This window comes from Vulpes vulpes, chromosome 9 (assembly GCF_048418805.1).
Source record: "Vulpes vulpes isolate BD-2025 chromosome 9, VulVul3, whole genome shotgun sequence".
Classification (NCBI taxonomy): Eukaryota; Metazoa; Chordata; class Mammalia; order Carnivora; family Canidae; genus Vulpes; species Vulpes vulpes.
The window spans coordinates 37,578,759-37,598,155 of NC_132788.1; the positions used below are offsets into that span (position 1 = coordinate 37,578,759).

The 19,397-nt window shown below is 40.8% G+C and overlaps 1 protein-coding gene across 3 annotated transcripts in view; it reads left to right on the plus strand.

The window, feature by feature from the left end:
* Positions 1-19,397, plus strand: part of TNFRSF19 (TNF receptor superfamily member 19) — an 88,942-nt gene that overhangs the window by 26,785 nt on the left and 42,760 nt on the right. For all 3 annotated transcript variants that reach the window (XM_025996668.2, XM_072719821.1, XM_025996667.2), the window contains exons 4-5: positions 8,090-8,268; positions 17,453-17,538. In XM_025996668.2, the coding sequence (XP_025852453.2) occupies positions 8,090-8,268; positions 17,453-17,538 (265 nt within the window). The remainder of the gene's footprint in view (positions 1-8,089; positions 8,269-17,452; positions 17,539-19,397) is intronic.

Below are 19,397 nucleotides of genomic sequence, written 5' to 3' on the forward strand. Positions count from 1 at the left end.
GTTTTTGTCCCCATGAAGAAAGTCACACATGCACACAAAAAAATTAATATGATTTGCAAGCATTAAAAAGATTCATTTATGCCATCTAATTACAGTGTTGCTCACTTTATTTATGTTTAATTATACCTAATCGAGCCTGGTGATGTTTGGCAGATATTAGCAAGCTCTAGCTTGTAATTTTTCTTTAAAAAACTCAACTACAGATTTTCATAAACTGGAACTTGTGGGGCCGGGGCGGAGGGAGAACCTAGGTCTTTGGTGGTGTTTTATTAAAGGAAATTTAAAAAGCTGATTTCTAAACACCAGCTACATAAATCTAATTTGTCATTTCCATTTGCGTGCCCTAGATTTTCTCCACAAATAACTTCTTCTCTGTCCAAATTTGAGCGTTTCAAGTTCAAAGAACCAAAGTTAATAACTTATTGGCTGTACAAATAAATAGTGCTTTAGACCCAAGGCCCCCAAATGTATTTCCTGGACAATTGATGGTCTGTGAGGATCTCCCCTGTGGTCTGAAACTGCTCCTACAACATGTAGGTAAGATCCGCTTGTGTTTTTGCTAAGTGCTGAATTTGCAGAGGGAGAAAAGAGAGAAGGGGATTTGAGGACTGTTTACTTTGAGTCATTTTGCCACTGGAAAGCCACCAAATGTGGCTTAAAAATATTGGGCAGAGTGTCAGAGCTACTGCTGCCGCCAGCTTGGGTGGAAGCGGCCCAGCTGGATGCAGCCCTCTCTTGCCTTGGAACCAAGATAAGGAGGGTTGCTCAAAGCTTCCACCCCCACCCCACACTGACCCTCACCCTCATCTTCCATCCCCTGGCCCACCTCCGCCAGCCCCAGAGAATTATCTGGACTTACCAATTAGGACACTGCTGTGACCTTTATAGGGTTTGTTCCCTGGAATAAAGTAATGATACTAGTAATAAAACAACATCAGGAAACACTGCCTTCAATGATATTTGTTCATCCATTCATTTAGTCAGCAAACATTTATGTGTTACTCACCAGCCTGGTACGTGCTGTTAAAGAAAAAAATATCCAGTGGCACTTGTTAATAAGGACGGCAAGGCAGGCTTTGTTCGATAGGTATGGAGGGGGATCACAGCAATGGGATTTTCTAGTGGGGGAAAACCACTGGGCTCCATCCCAACACAACATGGGCTTATGGGAATTTATAGCCATGGAGCAGGGGTCGGTGAGTTGAAAGTTACTGAGGGCAAGCATCAAGGGTAGGAGGGGTCCTGGCTGAAGCCAACCTAACAGCTCTTTGCTGAAGACAAGCCAAGGTGATTGGACTTCAAGTCCCCATGAGACTTCAAGTATAGGATGAGGAACCCCAGGAGATATTGAGAATGGGTAGTTCTGGGTAAGCTGACTTAGCAGAGGACTTGCTAAAGCTGGATAGCACAAGGATGTGCACAGGTGTGCCTGGAAGAAGGTTAAGGAACCTGGCTAAAGTTTGGTCAATCAAAGAATCTTTATAAGTACCAGGTGCCCTGATAGGCTTTGGGGAAAGAGTGGTGGAGGGTGGTGTTAGGTATAGAGGATTGTTCACTTATTGTAGGATTTTGGGAAATCACTAAGAATCCTATGGCAATGCTTCTTTTTTTTTTTTAAATTGGGTTATTTTATTCATGTGTACATTTTCACACCTTGATGCTTATTAAAAGGCCTCTTCAGGGATTCAGGAAAGTTGTAAGTTTTCCTCTTAAGCTTTTAAGATACGAGGTCATAATTTCAAAAACAAAGACTCTAGGATTGTTTGAAAGCCTAGATACATCTCTGCCATTGGTATTCACGGCCAACCACGCTCCATAAAAATAAAACACATATATCTAATTCTGAGGGCCAGGCCAATGGCTGACTAATGCCCCCACTCCCGCCCTGGTGTCCTCCCATGTATCCTCCCTCACCGAACACAAGTACAGTCCTTCCAAGGAAATGGTGAGAGGGCGAGCTGTAATGTAACCTGAAAAGTGTCAGAGAACCAGAGCCGGACAGAGGGGAAAGCAGCAAAAACAGATTTCACTCAGGAACTATTGCAACAGGGGGAGAGAGGCCTCAGGATAGAACTAGGCTCAATTCCAAATGCAACATGGACAAGTGGGGATTTCAGCCAAGGACCGGGGTGGGAGGCAGTGGATGGAAAAGTCCTAGGAGGAAACATCAGGGCAGGGGGCATTCTGGCAAAAGCAGACCTAACAGGATTCTTGCTGAAGGCAGGCAGGGCGATCCGAGGATTGGAGGACCAGGAGGAAATTTGAGCAGGAATTGAGGGTGAGCGGATAGGAGGGTGGAAGATTCTGGTTTAACCAACCACACAGGATTCTTGGACAACTGACCTCTTGAGGACAAAGCCAAGGCTAGGGCCTCATAGAGAAAGTAGCTCACAGGAGCCTGTGAAGTTTGGTGAAAAGTGCCGTAAACCTCACCCACCAGCATGGCTAGCTTAGCCTCTTCTTTAAGTACTCTTTGTTTTATGTCACCAAAAATCCATTCCTTCCATTTCTTTATTCTCAACAGTAGTATACTAGCCTGCTCTGGGAAATCATATGCCGAGGGAAATTGTGCCCTTTATATTTAAAAGTAATGGGGGAAGCCGCAAAAGATTTTTTAACTGTTTTCATTAAATGTACCATTAGACAGTGTGATCAATGCCACAGTGCTTCAGCAGACCTCTGTGGTTGCCCCTCCGTCCTGCACTTGGGATGCAGTGATGACTAGCCTCCGGTAGAATGAACTCAACTATTAGCCACACAATGGTATGCTCTCCATCTGCTGGGAGGGAACACTCTCTAAGATGTATTGAGTACAGAAAACTGAAATATAGTTACAGAGTAGTGTGTTAAGATACACACACACACACACACACAGAAGATGTTAGGATATTTCTGGGAGCTTTTTCCCAAACCAGATAACAGCTGTTTGCCTGTGTGGACAGAATAGGAAGTAAAGAGACCAGAGATGTCAAAGAAGGCGTACTGTTTGATTTGTTTATAAAGATCTTGTGTGTAGTAGTAGTTTTTCAGTATAAAGAGTGATAAAAAGAAAAGGGACCAGAAATAGTCTCTGGCCCCGGGGGGTGGACACGAGTTTATAGAGGCACAATTTCAATATGCGCTCAGCAGTACTATCCTAGGCAGGAGGCTGTGAGCCACAAGCACTTCAAGCTGTTTGGCCTTTTCTCTTTTTCTCTTGGTAGTTATTTATTGAGCTTAATGGGGAAGATTTCAGGGCATTTCAACCACCTGGTTTTACTGAATGAAATAAAAACATCAAAGTAGACATTTATATTGGGGATAATTTAATGTTTATATGCTGTTTACTTTATAGCCTGGATTTCAAATAATTGCAGCATCTCTGTATTTATATGGTGCTTTAGAAATATGGCAGTCAGCTCTAAAAGCAGTTGCTGCCATGGACACGGTGCTATCACTTAATTCCTTGGGAATATCTTCTCTGAATTTCTCGTTAAGTCAAGGTTTCTAGTTAATTTAACGTCTAGAATGATCACTTCATAAATTTCTTAGACCATCATGAACTGCAAGCATTTTTTAAAATCTTAAAAATAATGAGGTTGGAATTTTGATACTATCTTTGGGAAAATGACAAATACTTTAGATAAAAGGTATTTTAAACTAAATTCCCCCAAATAGTAATCAGTCTCTATAAAAGTTCTCAGGAGACTACATGATTCACAGTACATTTTTAATACATTTAGGTATTATTTTGTTATTATAATGGACACACAGCTTTTTTTTTTGTTTGGTTAGATTTTATTTATTTATTCATGAGAACACACAGAGAGAGGCAGAGACATAGGCAGAGGGAGAAGCAGGCTCCCTGCAGGGAGCCCAGTGCGGGACTCGATCCCAGGACCCTGGGATCACCCCTTGAGCGAAACGCAGATGCTCACCCACTAAGCCACCCAGGCTTTGTTGTTTTTTTCTTTCTTTTTTTCAAGATTTTTAAAAAAGATTTTATTTATTTATTCATGAGAGACAGAAAGAGGGAGGCAGAAACACAGGGAGAGGGAGAAGCAGGCTCTGTCAGGAAGCCCAATGTGGGACTCGATCCCGGGACCCCGGGATTACGCCTTAAGCCAAAGGCAGATGCTCAACTGCTGAGCCACCCAGGCATCCCAAGGTTTTTATTTATTTGAGAGAGAGAGAAAGAGAGAGAGAGAGCACGAGGAGTGTGAGTGAGGTGGAGGAGCAGAGAGAGAGGGAGAAGCAAACTCTCCACTGAACAGGGAGCCCACCTAAGGATTTGATTCCAGGACCCTGAGATCATGACCTGAGATGAAAGCAGACACTTAACCAGCTGAGCCACCCAGGCGCCCCTGTTGTTTTTTCTATACATGATTTGATCCAATATAGAATGGACCCCCCAAAAAAAGTTTCATGGAATCCTCAGTCTATGAAGTATAGTGATATGTAAGTGACACACAATGATAATGTGGCAGAAACACACTAGTCAAAATGGTCTTCATGTATGTGCAATGCAAACTCTAGAATACAGTCAGGAATCAAAAAATAAGGACAAATATCTTCCCAACACTTAAATACTCATTATTTTTCAAAAGAGATGAGCCTACCAAAACACCTATTTGTCTTTCTTTCAAGTCTATGTCTGCTTGGATATTCATTTAGTTTTTCAGGAATGGAGAGAGGAAGAGAATTGTCAGAGACAGTGATACCCAACAGGACGAGGAGTGAGAGTTGACTGCCTGGCAAGGATATTAAACTGCCTACATACGCACAGGGGCTTCCTAGTTTCTTGTATTACAACACAACACAATAGTTGATTCAAGCAGGTATGGCTAAATTATATTTTGTGTACCATTTTTAAAAGACAGATAACTGCAATTCATTATAGACATATTTTTATTCTCTAAAAATAATTCAGATATAAATTTATGTTTTTTTAAAAAAAGATTTTATTCATTTATTCATGAGACACACACACACACACACACACACACACACACACACAGAGGCAGAGACATAGGCAGAGGGAGAAGCAGGCTCCATACAGGGAGCCCGATGTGGGACTCGATCCTGCAACTCTGGGATCATGTCCTAAGCCAAAGGTAGACACTCAACCACTGAGCCACCCAGGCGTCCCTATATTTATGTTTCAAGTAACCCAGAAAAAATTGGAGTCTGAGGATCCTTTTGTTTCCCAGTGAGGCTTTATTATACTTGAATTGGGAAAGTTGGTTTGTTGAGTTGTAGAGAATCTAGAAAGGTATCATTTACCTGGTGAATGCCCACTCTGTGCTTGATTTATAGTTCACTACTTTTTTAAAAAGATTTTATTTATTTATTCATGATAGCACAGAGAGAGGCAGAAACACAGGCAGAGGGAGAAGCAGGCTCCCTGTGGGGAGCCGGATGTGGGACTCGATCCTAGGACCTTGGGATCATGACCTGAGCCAAAGGCAGATGCGCAACCACTGAGCCACCCAGGCGCCTCTAGTTCTCATTTCTCTTAACCTTTATTTTCCTTTCTGCTCTCTTCCTTTTTCCTTCCTTTCTTTGTTGTGTTGCAACTTGTATATGACACCCTTACCATCCAAGCTGGCTGTATCAAAGTATAATTTTGAAACTTTGCTCTCCTGTGAACCTTTGACATGGAGATACTGAGCCTGTGGGCAACAAGTCCCCATCCCCCTATCCAAATGTCACAGGCACCACACTTTGATCCTGGAAGATTGTAAGAAAGAGGCTCCTGTCACACTGAAAGAGAGTCTTAGGATGCATTCGGCTGTCTCTGCAACTACTTAGCAAAAACACACTTCTGCCCCAGTGCAGAGCCACATCGCCCATGTACAAAGCACCAAAAACAGCAGGGACCTCCCCGCAAAGACCTACTCCATGGACCTAGTCCATGCCCAAGCAGTTCTTCTTGAATATGTATCTTTGGTATTTTCCTGATTGCAGGAGTAAGAGATGCTGTTTGGCAAAATTTAAATTATCGCAGAATTATAACAAATTCAAATCACCTCATAATTTCACTCCCCACCCCTTAGATAATATCTGCTAACAGTTTCAAAGAAATTCTGTGGAGCACCTGGGTGGCTCTGTGGTTGAGCATCTGCCTTCAGCTCAGGTCGTGATCCTGGGGTCTTGGGATCGAGTCCCACATCAAGCTCCCCAAAGGGAGCCTACTTTCCCCTCTGTCTTTGTCTCTGCCTCTCTCTCTATGTGTGTCTCTCATGAATAAATAAATAAAACCTTTAAAAAAATTCTAATTGTGAATAGTTCTTCAAATCAATTTTTTTTTCCTTCTGCTGTCTGTGCCTTGGATTAGAACATCGTCTAGTTGGAACAGTCAGGATTCAGAAGGTTGTTGACCTTTTTTTGCTCCCCTACTCTTTGATGTGGATGTTTAGAGTACACGTTTGAAAGGCTGGCTGAATAACTGAAGAGAGGAAGGAAGGTATGGCTCCTCCATGATATGAATGAGTTAATTAGTAAAAACTCTAAATTGAAGTGCTATTACGAATCTCTTTTATTCAGAAGTTTGTTGGGTATGGGGAATGTTATCTTTTGTGTTGGTTTTGATTTAATTTTTGACAGTAAGTTCTACTTAGTTGACTGTGCCTATAAATACAAATGAAAGGCTTTAAGTATATAAGTTTTATAGGCCAGTGGGAATTTTGAACTAGTAGGGATTTGCATTCTGCATCTGAGTTTTACAGGTGAGGAAATGAAGAGATTTTGTCAGAGTCCTTGCCTCTGCTACTGAGCTGTTTATGTGGGCTCGCTCAGCGTGCTCTCCAAGTGCAGAGATAAGTATCCTATGGATCCTACGGTGTCGAGGTATAGAATCCAATTCCAGAATGAAACAGTGTAGGTTCAAATCCTGGTTCTGACATTAGCAATGTCACCTTGGTTAAGGTACGGACCTTCTGGGAAGCTCCATACCCCCATTCATGAAATGGGAGTCATGATAACACTTTTCTCATTTGAAAGAAGTCTAAAGTAATGAGATAATGTGTATGAAGTTCCAGGCACAGAGTAAACACCCAGTAAACATTAGTACTAATTATCAATATTTTTGTAAGCGATGGGATCATATTTCCATTTCTGTATTATAACTTGTTTTTTAAGCTACCATGAACACATATCTACACATTCTTATTTTAAAAAAATATTTTATTTATTTGAGAGAGAGAGAGCAAGAGAGAGCACAAGCAGGGAGGGAGAAGGAGAAGCAGACTCCCCCTTGAGCAGGGAACTGTCATGGGGCTTGATTCCAAGACCCTGGGATCATGACCCCAGCCAAAGGCAGACGCTTTACCAACTGAGCCCCCCAGGTGCCCCTACATCATTCTTCTTATGGTTGCATTGTATTTACATTATACGATAGGCTCTGATTTATTTGGTTCTCAACCTTGTAGAAATGATCATAATGTGGGTCAAAGCACCATCCATTTTGCCCATCCATGGAAAGCAGTACTGTGTTTTGATGTTCAAATCTATCCGGAGACCTTTAGCATCACACAGCTTAATCCGAACAAGAATTGAGTGTTCTTTAAAGAACTACATCAGAATCTTTCTATTATCACGCAATAACACACGGCTAAACCTGTCAAGATGCTCTCTACTGGATAGATTTCTAGGCTTATCAGCTTAGGAAATTTCTTTCGCAGCTAGCCTCACTTCTAAAATATCACTGTTGAGATCCAAATACTTGTTTTCTGCCTTGCTAAGTGAGTAAGTGTCTGGATACTTCCCTGACTGTAGTTTCTGCACATGCCCAAGACTGGCTTAATTAGGAAAGAAGAAAGTGCCATAATTCTGCCATAAGCTAGCAATAATGCAGCAGTGGGGGTCCCCGAGAACCTTTATTATTCAAATGCTCGTGGCTTCTTGAATAAAGTGGATGACTAAGTATACTCTTCGTAGTAAGAGAGATTATTAGCAGTGGGAGACACATTTGAACTTGCTGAAAGGGCTGCCTTTGTATCCAAGAAGGCCTCGCTTGGTGATTATAAGACCAGGTCTTCCTTTTATCCCCGCCGTCTTTTTCACGCTTGCCACGTCTGAATAGCGTTCTGGTGCCTGTTAATCCCTGCAGGAATGCGGCTTTGGCTATGGGGAGGATGCCCAGTGCATGACGTGCCGGCCTCAGAGGTTCAAGGAGGACTGGGGCTTTCAGAAATGCAAGCCGTGCCTGGAGTGCGCGGCCGTGAACCGCTTCCAGAAGGCCAACTGCTCCGTCACCAGCGATACCGTCTGCGGGGACTGCTTGCCAGGGTACGTTGGGTGATTCCTTTCCTCCATAATCATAGGATGATGATTAAACAAACATTTCCCTTGTTCCCCCTGAAGGTGGTCACACCCCAACAGGAACCTGCACACATCTGGCGAGCGGTCGGGACATCCTCTGTGCCCACCATGTGCTGCGCCCCGTGACACGGGCTGGTTACGAATAAAACGCATAAGTAACGCTAACACAGGATTAGTGTCACGAGAATCTAAAGAGCTTCCTATAAATTGATGAAAAAGAAAATGTGGACAGATGGACAGAAGAGTGATTGGGCAATTCACAAAAGAGGCAACACGTGTGCCCTGTGATCCTGTGTCCACGTTCATCCTCGTTAGTGATCAGAGAAATGCAAATCACAGCCATTCACTCATTTCCACGGATATTTGTGAAGCAGCGTGGAGACATTGCTTTAGGAGAAGTGAGGCGTTGCTGAGGTAGAGAGGCCAAGAACCCTACCAGTGTGGAGTTTAGTTCCTAGTAAGGGTTTTCGAAAGAGCTAAACAGTAAATGATACATAAATTCTGCAGAAACGTAGCAGAGGATGATTTCTGTAGAAGAAAGAGAACCTAGAGCAGGTAAGGTGGATTAGGCATGTCCCGTGGGCAAACAAATGGCAGTGTTCAGGTGGGTGACCAGGGTAGGTGAGCTCTGAGCAAGACTTGGAGGAGTTGAGGCAGTTTGCTGAGTAGGTGTGGGGAGGAGAAAAGCACTGTGGACACAAGAATGCAGAGACAGGTCCTAACATGGACATGACCCTGGAGTTCAGGTGCTCTAGCAGTCTAACATGGGAATCTGGGCTCTCAGGCACTGCAGAGGCAGGGCTCTAACTGGACTTAGCCAGAATACGCCCACAGGGTCAGGGTAGCTCTGACCAAATGGCACAGTGCTAGTTCTGGGGCTCGTGTGTGTGTGTGTGTGTGTGTGTGTGTGTGTGTGTGTTTTAAGACTTTATTTATTTATCTGAGGGTGAGAGAGAGAGCGGGAGGGAGGGAGGGCATGAGTGGGGGCAGGGCATGGTACAGAGGGAGAGGGAGAAGCAGGCTCCTCGCTGAGCAGGGAGCCTGATACAGGGCTGGATACCAGGGCCCTAAGATCATGACCCAAGCTGAAGGCTGATGCTTAACCGAGTCACCTAGATGCGCCTCTGGGGCTCTTGTTGAGGGCAGAGGGGAAGACAGACCTGTGGGCCTGAAGGACGGAAACAGGACAAGAAATAATCTGATGGGCCAAGTGTGACCCTATGCAATGACTCAGCACCTGAACAGGTGCAAAATGTAGTGGTCTGACACCAAAAGCACAAGCAATAAAAGAAAATAGCTCTTAGACTTCACCAAAATTAAAATCTTTTGTGTTTCAAAGGATATCATCAAGAAAATGAAAAGACAACCCACAGAATTAGAGCTATTTATAAATCATATATGTGATAAGAGATTGTCTTATCTAGAATATATAAAGAACTCTTACATCTCAATAATGAAAAGACCAACAACCAATTAAAATATGGACAAAGGATTTGAATAGACACTTCTCCAAAGAAGATACACAGATAGCCAACAAACCCATGAAAAGATGTTCAGTGTCAATTTGCATCAGGGAAATGCAAATTAAAACCACATACTTCTAGCCAACTAGGATGGGTGTGATCAGAAAGACAATGACAAGGGTTGATAAGGACATGGAGTAACTGGAACCATCATCCACCATTGGTGGGATTGGAAAATGATGGAGCTACTTTGGAAAACAGTCTGGCAGTTCCTCAAAAAGTTAAAATAGAGTTACCATGTGACCCAGCAATCCCACTTTTAGGTATTGTAACCAAGAGAATTGGAAACCTGTCCACACAAAAACGAGTACACAAATGTTCAGAGCAGCATGATGTGTAATGGTCAAAAAGTGGGAACAACCCCGATATCCATCAACTGATAAATGGCTTAACAAAATGGAGTATATTCAAACGATGGAATATTATTTGATGATAAAAGGGGGTGAATTACTCATAACATGCAACAAAATGGATGAACCTACAAAACATGCTCGAAAGAAACCAATGACAAAAGATATATTCTATGATTTCATTTGTATGCAGTGTCCAGAATGGGCAGATCTATAGAGTAGAAAGAATATGAGTGGTTACCTGGGGTCGGGGGGTTTTGGGAAGACTGAGGGGTGACTGCTTAAGGGTACAGAGTTTCTTTTTTTGGTGTGATGAAGATGTCTAAAATTGTTGGTTCTGATGGTTGCTCAGCTCTGTGAGTACACTAAAGGCCATTTAGTTGTACACTTTAAGTGGATGGATTGCAATATATGTGAATTAGATTTCAACCTGCTACTTAAAAAAAAAAGGAATGGTCTATAATCTCAGGTGATGCTGATACCAGTGAATATTATTATCCAGGATTTTGACCTCAAGCAGACTAATCGAGGAACACGAACCGAGCATCTGACTCATCTCTGCTGTTCCTATTTTCCGCTTCTGACAAAAGCATGTCAGTGCCCACCTGCTCTCTTCATGTATGGGGCAGGGAGAAGAGGAGGTCCATGGGAGATTCAGGGGTGAGAGAGTGGGGAAGAGCATAGGACCAAGGGATTTAGTTTTTACAAAGAGGGAATCCACAGGGTTTGTGACTGGAGTGTGAGAGAGGGTGCGTTCTCCCCAGGACCTGGCACCAAAGTGCTTCCTCGTGCTTCATTGTCACCTGAGCCCACGGCTTCAGCTGCAACAGTGTTTGTTCATTCCTTAAGTAAATCCTTAGATGTGGGAAAGTCATATATAAGTGAATAGACATTTGAATGATGTTTCATAGTTTATTTATATGATTAGTTTAAAATTACATCCTTTCTAAGCCAGCATGAATGTATGTGGCAGGCAATAATTACATAGTGACTTTGACCCAGGCCTTCCAGAGTGTTTTAAGGTGCTCACTCACCCTCACTATATGTGTGTGAAGAAGGTAAAGAGTTGAAACCCATTTTATAGAGAGGAAAATTAAGGCAGAAAGAAAATAAGCCATTTGCCTATTGCTCCCAGAAAAAGGATGCCAAAGTCAGGCAGAGGGTGGGCATTTTCATTCATAGTGCTACTTCTGCCTTCTGAAGCCTCAACCTCACCCAGATAAGAATCTTCTGCTGCCCATAGGCTTAGCCCCAACAGGACAGTAGCGGCTTTTTCCCCAGTAACAGTACAGTGTGGGAATAGTCTGTCCTCGGTGCCCTCAATTTGAGTGATTGAAGACAGACAGTCCCCTTGTTCCCAAATATGACTTAAGGCTAGTTCCTTAATTTTTCTGACACCCATTCTTCTCATCTACAAATGATCATCTAATAATACCAACCTGCAAAATTGCTGGAATGATTGAGAATGTAATGTGTGCAAAGTACCAAGCAGAGCGCCTAATCCATAGTAAGCACTAAATACATATTTGATCTCGTCACCAATTAATGTTACTGGAAACCAGTGGAAGCTTCATATGACTTGTTCTATTTTGTTTTGTTTACAATGGGCCTCTGGCCTCCCCTTCTGGCTCCCATGTTCCCATCCTTTCTCTGCTAAGGGGACCTGGGGCCTGGCCTGAAAGAATTAACCTGGCCCCTGATGGTTCTTTGCTGTTCCTAGTAACCACGATAGCTAACATGTATTGAGCATTTACTATGTCCTGAGCAGTTTATTTAATCATCAAGACCATTCCATAAACCAGGGAGTAATACCAAATACCCTTTACAAAGGAAGCAGTTGATCCTTGGAGGGGATAAATGACTTGCTCAAGGTCGCCCAGCTTGTCATTTCACTGCTGAGCCCCCATACCTCATCCCGTGTCTGGTTTCACAGGGAGATTCCCCTGGAGCCTCTGTGACAGGTGACTAACCAGGGGGCTGCCACTGCCCTTCCGTGCCCTACCCTCATTGCACCCGCACACCCCATCAGCCTCTTGGCTCCTGAAAGTTGCTGGCATTGCCTTGGTGAGCTTTCTCATCTTGGTGCTTGGTCCTCCTTTGCCCATTCTCAGAGTTCACTCCATGAACCACTACACTGAGCTTGGCTTTGACCCTAGTGGTTCATCTCTTCATTAGTATTTGTTCAGTTTCAACAAGGGGCCATTGCTGTGGATTGCTGAGGACATAAATAGTAGGCTGTCCGTCAATACGAAACTGGTACAAATAAGAATACGGGAGGGGAGAGCATGCCCAGTATCTAACATGCACTGCAGAAAATTTAACCATGGCTTGACCGTAAGACACAGGACACAGTCACTGCCTTCCAGACTGCATTAAGCGAGATCATTATAAAACCAGAGTTGGGCTATGGTGTGTCGTCTCCCTGCAGCAGTGCTCTCAGTGAATGAAGAGTTGATGGTCTACAACCAGGCTTTCTTAAAATAGCACTTTTCAAACATGGTGTCCATTAGGCAAACTGGTGTTATTTGAATCCAGTCCAATTAAAAATTCCTCTCCAATTTCAGTGTTGGAGAAAAATTGGAATCTAAAAGATGTATTTATGTGCTGTCTTTCACCAAACCGTGATTAGATAAAAGCCAGTATGATTTCCTTTTGTCTTTATTGCATTAGCTATCTGAACGCCCAGAGTAAAATCTGAAGTTTGACTATAGAAGCCAGTTTAGCCAGACACCTGTGTATGTCCTGGGTCTCTTTTATTTTATTTTCTTAAAATTTGTATCCTTTCTCATTTGGGCAAAAAGCAGAGTTGCAAATGTTTCTGTGGCCCCAAACCATGATAGTCTAAGCAAAAGAATGTAAAATAATTTTTCAAAATTCTTACATGTATTTATTCACTGAATATTTTCAATTACATGTTAAAACTCTAGTTTCTGTATCTTCATCTTCAAATTGGAGGATAAAATGGAAAATTTTCTTTAAAATTATCTCCTGAAAAAATTAGATTAAATTAATTAAAATTTAAAAATTAAAAATTCAGTCAAAAAAAAAAACAAACCTTAGATTCTGCAATCCAGCCATTGGCATAAAGAAGCTGGCAGAGCAGATTCTGAATGCTTTTGTCAAATCTGTGCAGAGCTGTGAATAGCTGCTCTCAGAGTAACATCCAAGCATCATTTCTTCTAGTGAGCAGTGTTTACACACACGGGAGCCTCATGAATCGCTGTGCACACTCAACCTCAGTTCTAGTTAGTATTTCAAGCTGTTTATACTTCATATCTAGTGTTATTCTAAACGTGATGTAATTTGCTCACCTTCTAGCCACATTTCCAATGATGGCTCAAACCCATATTTTAATCAATATATTTTTGGGAAATATATTTCATTCAATTGTCAGGGAAAGCTCAGACCTCAAAACTTGCCACTAGATTTCCTTATTTTAAGAATGTTAAATGTCTGTGTTTGTTTCCCAAGGAGTATGTATTTCTCTGTGAATTATTGATCTAGAAAATGTTGGATAACATTTTTATTTCACTTGTTGTTCTGAATATTTATTTATGTAGAATGAGTATGTATAAAATGAATTGAGGCTGTGTCATCGTTCAGTTACTTATATTTGTCAAATTTTCTGGCTGAAGGGATAAATAGTATTAGTTTGCATATATTAAAATGTTTAATAAGAAATTAATCTTTAATTTCTTTAATATCTTTAATAAGAAAGCTCTCATATAGCCTTATGGTTCTTTCTTACCTCATGTTAAAATTTTTTATGTGTTTTTGTTGTAAAAAACACATAACATAAAATTTACCATCTTAACTATTTTTAAGTATACAGTTCAGGAGTGTTAAGTACATTCACAATGCTGCAAGTGGCTCTCCAGAACATTTTCATCTTCCCAAACTGAATTTCCATATCCATTGAACAAAAACTCACCTTTTCCTCCTCCCCTCAGCCCCTGGTAACCACCATTCTACTTTCTGTTTATATGAATTTGATTACATGCCTAATACAAATGGAACCATGTAATATTTGCCTTTTGTTACTGGTTTGTTTCATTTAACACATCCTCAAGGTTCATCCATGCTGTGGGGTGTGACAGGATATTTATCCAAGGACCTTTGTGCTGCATTCACTTTCTGGCTATTGTGAATAGTGCTGCTAGGAACAAGGATGTGCAAATATCCCTTCCACGCCCTGCCTTCACTTCTTTTGGATACAGCCCAGGAGTGGAATTGCTGGATCATATAGTAGTTGTATTTTTAATTTTTTGAGGAACTGCTTTTCTCCCCAGCAGCTGCATCATTTTACAGTGGTTCCAATTTCTCTTCATATCCTCCCCAACACTTATTATTTTCCAATTGAGTTGTTTTGGTTTGGTTTTTAGTAGCCATCCTAATGGGCATAAGGTGATACTTCATTGTGGTTTTGATTTGCATTTTCCTGATGATGAGTGAGGTTGACTGTCAGGCATCTTTTCATGTGCTTATTGGCCGTTTATATATCATCTTTGGAAAAATATCTATTCAAGTCCTTTGTCCATTTTCTAATCAGGTTATTTGATTTTTGTTGTTGAGTTATAGGTATTCTTTATATATTCTAGATATTAACTCCTTGTCAGATATATGGTTTGCAAATATTTTCTCCCCTACCATAGGTTTTTCACTCTGTTGATTATATCCTGCTTTTAAAATCCTGAAAAAAATTATTATTTTATTATCAGTCAATACTTTTTTTGATGTGACTTAACTTGTTTTAACTACTTTATTGAGGTATAATTGACATGTCAAAAGCTGTACATATTTACTTGATGAGTTTAGGGATAAGTATATATTGGTTTTATCCTTACTGCATAAAATTTTTAAGTTTCATGTAGTCCAACGTGTCTATTTTTCTTTTTGTTGTGTGTTTCACATATGCCTTTAGATTGCCTTTTATTGTCATATCCAAGAAATCATTGCCAAATTCAACATCATGAAGTTTTTCGCATTTTCTTTTAGAAATTTTATAGTTTTTGGGTCTTATGTTTAGGTCTTTAATTCATTTTGAGTTAGCTTTTTTGTATGGTGTTAGATAAGGTTACAACTTCATTCTTTTGCATGTGGATATCCAGTGTTCCCAGGACCATTTTTTAAGGAGACTGTCCCATCCCCAGTAAGTGGTCTTGGTACTCTTGTTGAAGATCATTTGACCATATATGTGAGAGTTTATTTTTGGGCTATTTCATTCCATTGTTCTTCATGTCTCTCTTTATGCCAGTATTGATTACTACTATCACTGATTATTATACTGTTTTGTATGCTGTACACTTTATTGATACTGCACACTATATTGATTTTATAGCTTTGTGATATGTTTCAGTATCAGGAAGTGTGAAAAATGAAGACTAAGCAAATACTGAATGTATCTGGGCATTTCAAATAATTTACCTAATTTTAAGCACAAATTTTGCTTCAACCATAAATCATACAGATTTGCTACCACAATATCCAATTTCACAAAATAATTGCATCTATCTTGCCCTCTATAGACTTGGTTTATTCTCCATATCATTATTTTGTCATAGAAAGATGTATTTTCAAATATATTTAGAAATAATCACTGTTAAGTTAGGTATATATATCTTACAAATTTTTTTCAATACAAATATATGTATGTAAGTTATATTAGCTGCTTTGGTAAAAAATCTAAAAGGATATATAACAAAGTATGTGCTTGTACAAAACAGAATTATATTATTCACCTTTCCTTTTTTTAACTTCTTGATATTCTGAGTTAGAAAAAAATGTATAGGAGATCTACATCATTGTTTCTTTAAAGGCCACTTTGTATTCCATTGCCTTGGGACTACCATGGTTAGTCATATCTACTGTTGTATACTGAAATTGTGCCTAACTGGGTTTTTTTCTTCTATACACGATACTATGATGGCATTGTTATGCATACAGCTTCACTCACTTGATTGTTTCTTTAGGATAAATTTCAAAAAAAATGAAATTACTGATTAAAGGATATATAAACTATTTTATTGAGTTCTGATGGCATATTGCTACACTGCCCTTCTACAAGTAGCAATTTATAATGCCACTGGTACATAGGCATGTGCTTATTTTGTCGGTACTCACACCAACACTTTCCAAGTTTTCTAAGTAAGAATGGAATATTGTCATTGCAACTTGCATTTACTTGATTAATTTAAGGAAGTTAAACATTTCAATGTTAAATTTTTAAAACTTTAATCACATCGTGTTTCTAGTTTTAAGTTTTAAAATTCTGAAATATTCTTCTTTTGGAAATTAATGTTATTTGCCTATCTTTCAACTGCAATATTCACTTTTACCAGTATGGTTTTTTAGGTTTCTATTACAGACTGGAATCAGATAATACTATGATTAGAACCATTTTTCAGTTTTCTTTTGCCTGTTGACTATGTTGGTGATGCTTTATTTATTTTTTGCTCTTTGGATGTCTTTAATATTTTGTATATGTGTATGTATGGGTCTGTGTGTATGCATGTGTGTGTGTATGGGTGTGCATGGGTGTGTATGGGGGAGGTATGGGTGTCTAGGGGTGTGGTAAAAGCTGTCAATCTCTTTCATTCTGGCTCCTGGGTTTCTTGTCATGCCTAGAAAGGTAATCCTCATATGAAGGCTATATAAGTATCTCCCGATTTTTTTTCCATTGCTTTTATAGTTTGCTTGGCTTTTTTTGGTCTCTGAATTTCAAGTGTTTAAAAACTGGCACTTGATTTACAAGGAATTTTGTCATTTAAACTACATAGAAATGCCAAAGACCACTGATTTCCTAATCCCTCACTAGCACCAGCACCTCAGTATAGTGGGGCTGAGAAGAATTTACAAAGTTATGTTTAGTGGAATTGATATTTCTTAAATGGTCACTGCATCTAAGGGTGTGTTTGTGGGGATTCGTGGGTGGCTCAGCAGTTTAGAGCCTGCCTTCCGCCCAGGGCGTGATCCTGGAGTCCCAGGATCAAGTCCCACATCGGGCTTCCTGCATGGAGCCTGCTTCTCCCTCTGCCTGTGTCTCTGCCTCTCTCTCTCTCTGTGTCTCTCATGAATGAATGAATAAAATCTTTAAAAAAAAAAAATAACGGTGTGTCTGTCTGAGAGAGTGTTGTATGTAAGCCTTTTTGTTGCTTTTTTTGAAAAAAGTAAAACTGATAATGGAGATGACTGATAATTTCTAAACATCGTGAATCTCTTTGCTGCAACTTTGAGCTCAGAAGAAAGAGCTAATGAGGATTCTTTTCTTTTCTCCTCTAGGTTTTATAGGAAGACAAAACTTGTTGGTTTTCAAGACATGGAGTGTGTACCTTGTGGAGATCCTCCTCCTCCTTACGAGCCACACTGTGAGTCAACTCCATACAAACACAGCAGAAGGGCTCTCGGCCTTTTTTTTTTTTTTTTTAAAGATTTTGTTTATTCATGACAGACACACAGAGAGAGACAGACAGAGAGAGAGAGAGAGAGAGAGAGAGAGAGAGGCAGAGACACAGGCAGAGGGAGAAGCAGGTGCAGGGAGCCCAATGTGGGACTCCATCCCAGGGCTCCAGGATCACACCCCCGGAGGAAGGCGGCGCCAAACCACTGGGCCACCGGGGCTGCCCTGTCGGCCTTTTAAAGAAACTTTCCTGCAGTTAGCAAATGGGGCAAAATCTCTCTCCACTGTAGGGCTTAGAGTGTGCATTCTTTTGTCAAGCTTCCAGCAGGATATAAAGCCCTTTTGTTGTGTGCCTCAGTCAACAAACTGTGTCCCTTGATTTGAATCTCAGAGCAAGATACAGACACTTTGCTGCTGCTTGTTTCATTCAAACTTCTATCTTGGGTTCTAGGTTTCTAACTGCAATTAAGTAGGTGATCCAATCCTAAGGCGTACTGTCTTTGCCTCGGGCTCATGAATTTCGATGTTTTCCCATCTTTTAGGCCCCAGTACTGTCCTATGGTGGCTTCCCTACTTTTCCAGAGACTTTCGTCACCATGAATCACCTGCCCTAATTAATGTATTTAAATTAAATATTGGCTCATTTCATTCACTCCTTCGTTTTTCTCCTTTAACACATAAATAGGAAGAGAAAAGCCATTGCATGGTGGGAATACAGCTAAATGAGAAATTTTGCCTTTTCTTCTCTGTATTAACAGTAATCTTCTTGATTGTATTGTTTCCTTCAATATAAAAGGTATTTGTGACAGGGCTAGCGATTTGTGTTGATTTTGAATAGGAAGGAGAGTGGATCCTCACTTTTCTTATTCCTAAATACACATGTGGCCAGTGGAAGTTTACAGGTAATGGGCCAGGAAAGAAGGCAGCAGGTGGGCTCCCCCAGGGTGCTCAGGGCTTGTCTTTGCTAAGCAGGATGATCGTACAGAAGCACCAGCGAAGCCTGAGTAGGGGGGTGGGGGAAGGTGCTCCATCCCATGCATGGGTTGCTTATGCCTTTCTGGGTAGCATGGGTAATGCTCTGAGGTCCTCTTGATTCTTTCTGTGACAGGAGCCCTCTTTGAACTAACTGAAAGTCATTGCATTATTGATAAGACCACACAGTACTTGTGTTTCCAAGAATGTCCCGGAATTTGCTGTCCGTATTATTCTTTCCTTTACCAAAATACATTATTTCCTATTCTTCATTTGATATAGTATAGTAGAAAGGCCAAAAAAAAGAAAAAAAGAAAAAAGAAAGAAAGAAAAAAAGGATTCTTCCTAAGTTTTACAAAGATATGTGGTGACTCTTTTTTATAATATACAAATATTTGCCAAATAATTAATTGTATGTATGTATGTATGTATGTATTTATGAGAGACAGAGAGAGAGAGAGGCAAAGACACAGGCAAAGGGAGAAGCAGGGAAGCAGACTCCTGCTGGGAGCCCAATGTGGGACTTGATCCCAGGACCCTGGGATTACGTCCTGAGCAGAAGGTAGTTGCTCAACCACTGAGCCACCCAGGCACCCCTAATTCATTGTATTTAACAAATGCAGTATCAAATGTTACTTATCAGTCCTAGGAGGTAAAGATACTGATTTACTTAGTTTTCTCACTGTCCCATCATCAGCTTATATTTGTCAATGAGGACACCAGGTCCAGAAAGGTTCATACCTTTCCATTGTTGCCTGGGGAATGGCGAAGACACCATTCAGACCCAGGTCTGTCTAACGCCGAACATTCTGCTTTTGTCACCACACTCTATTGTGTCCCTGAGAAAAACCAAAG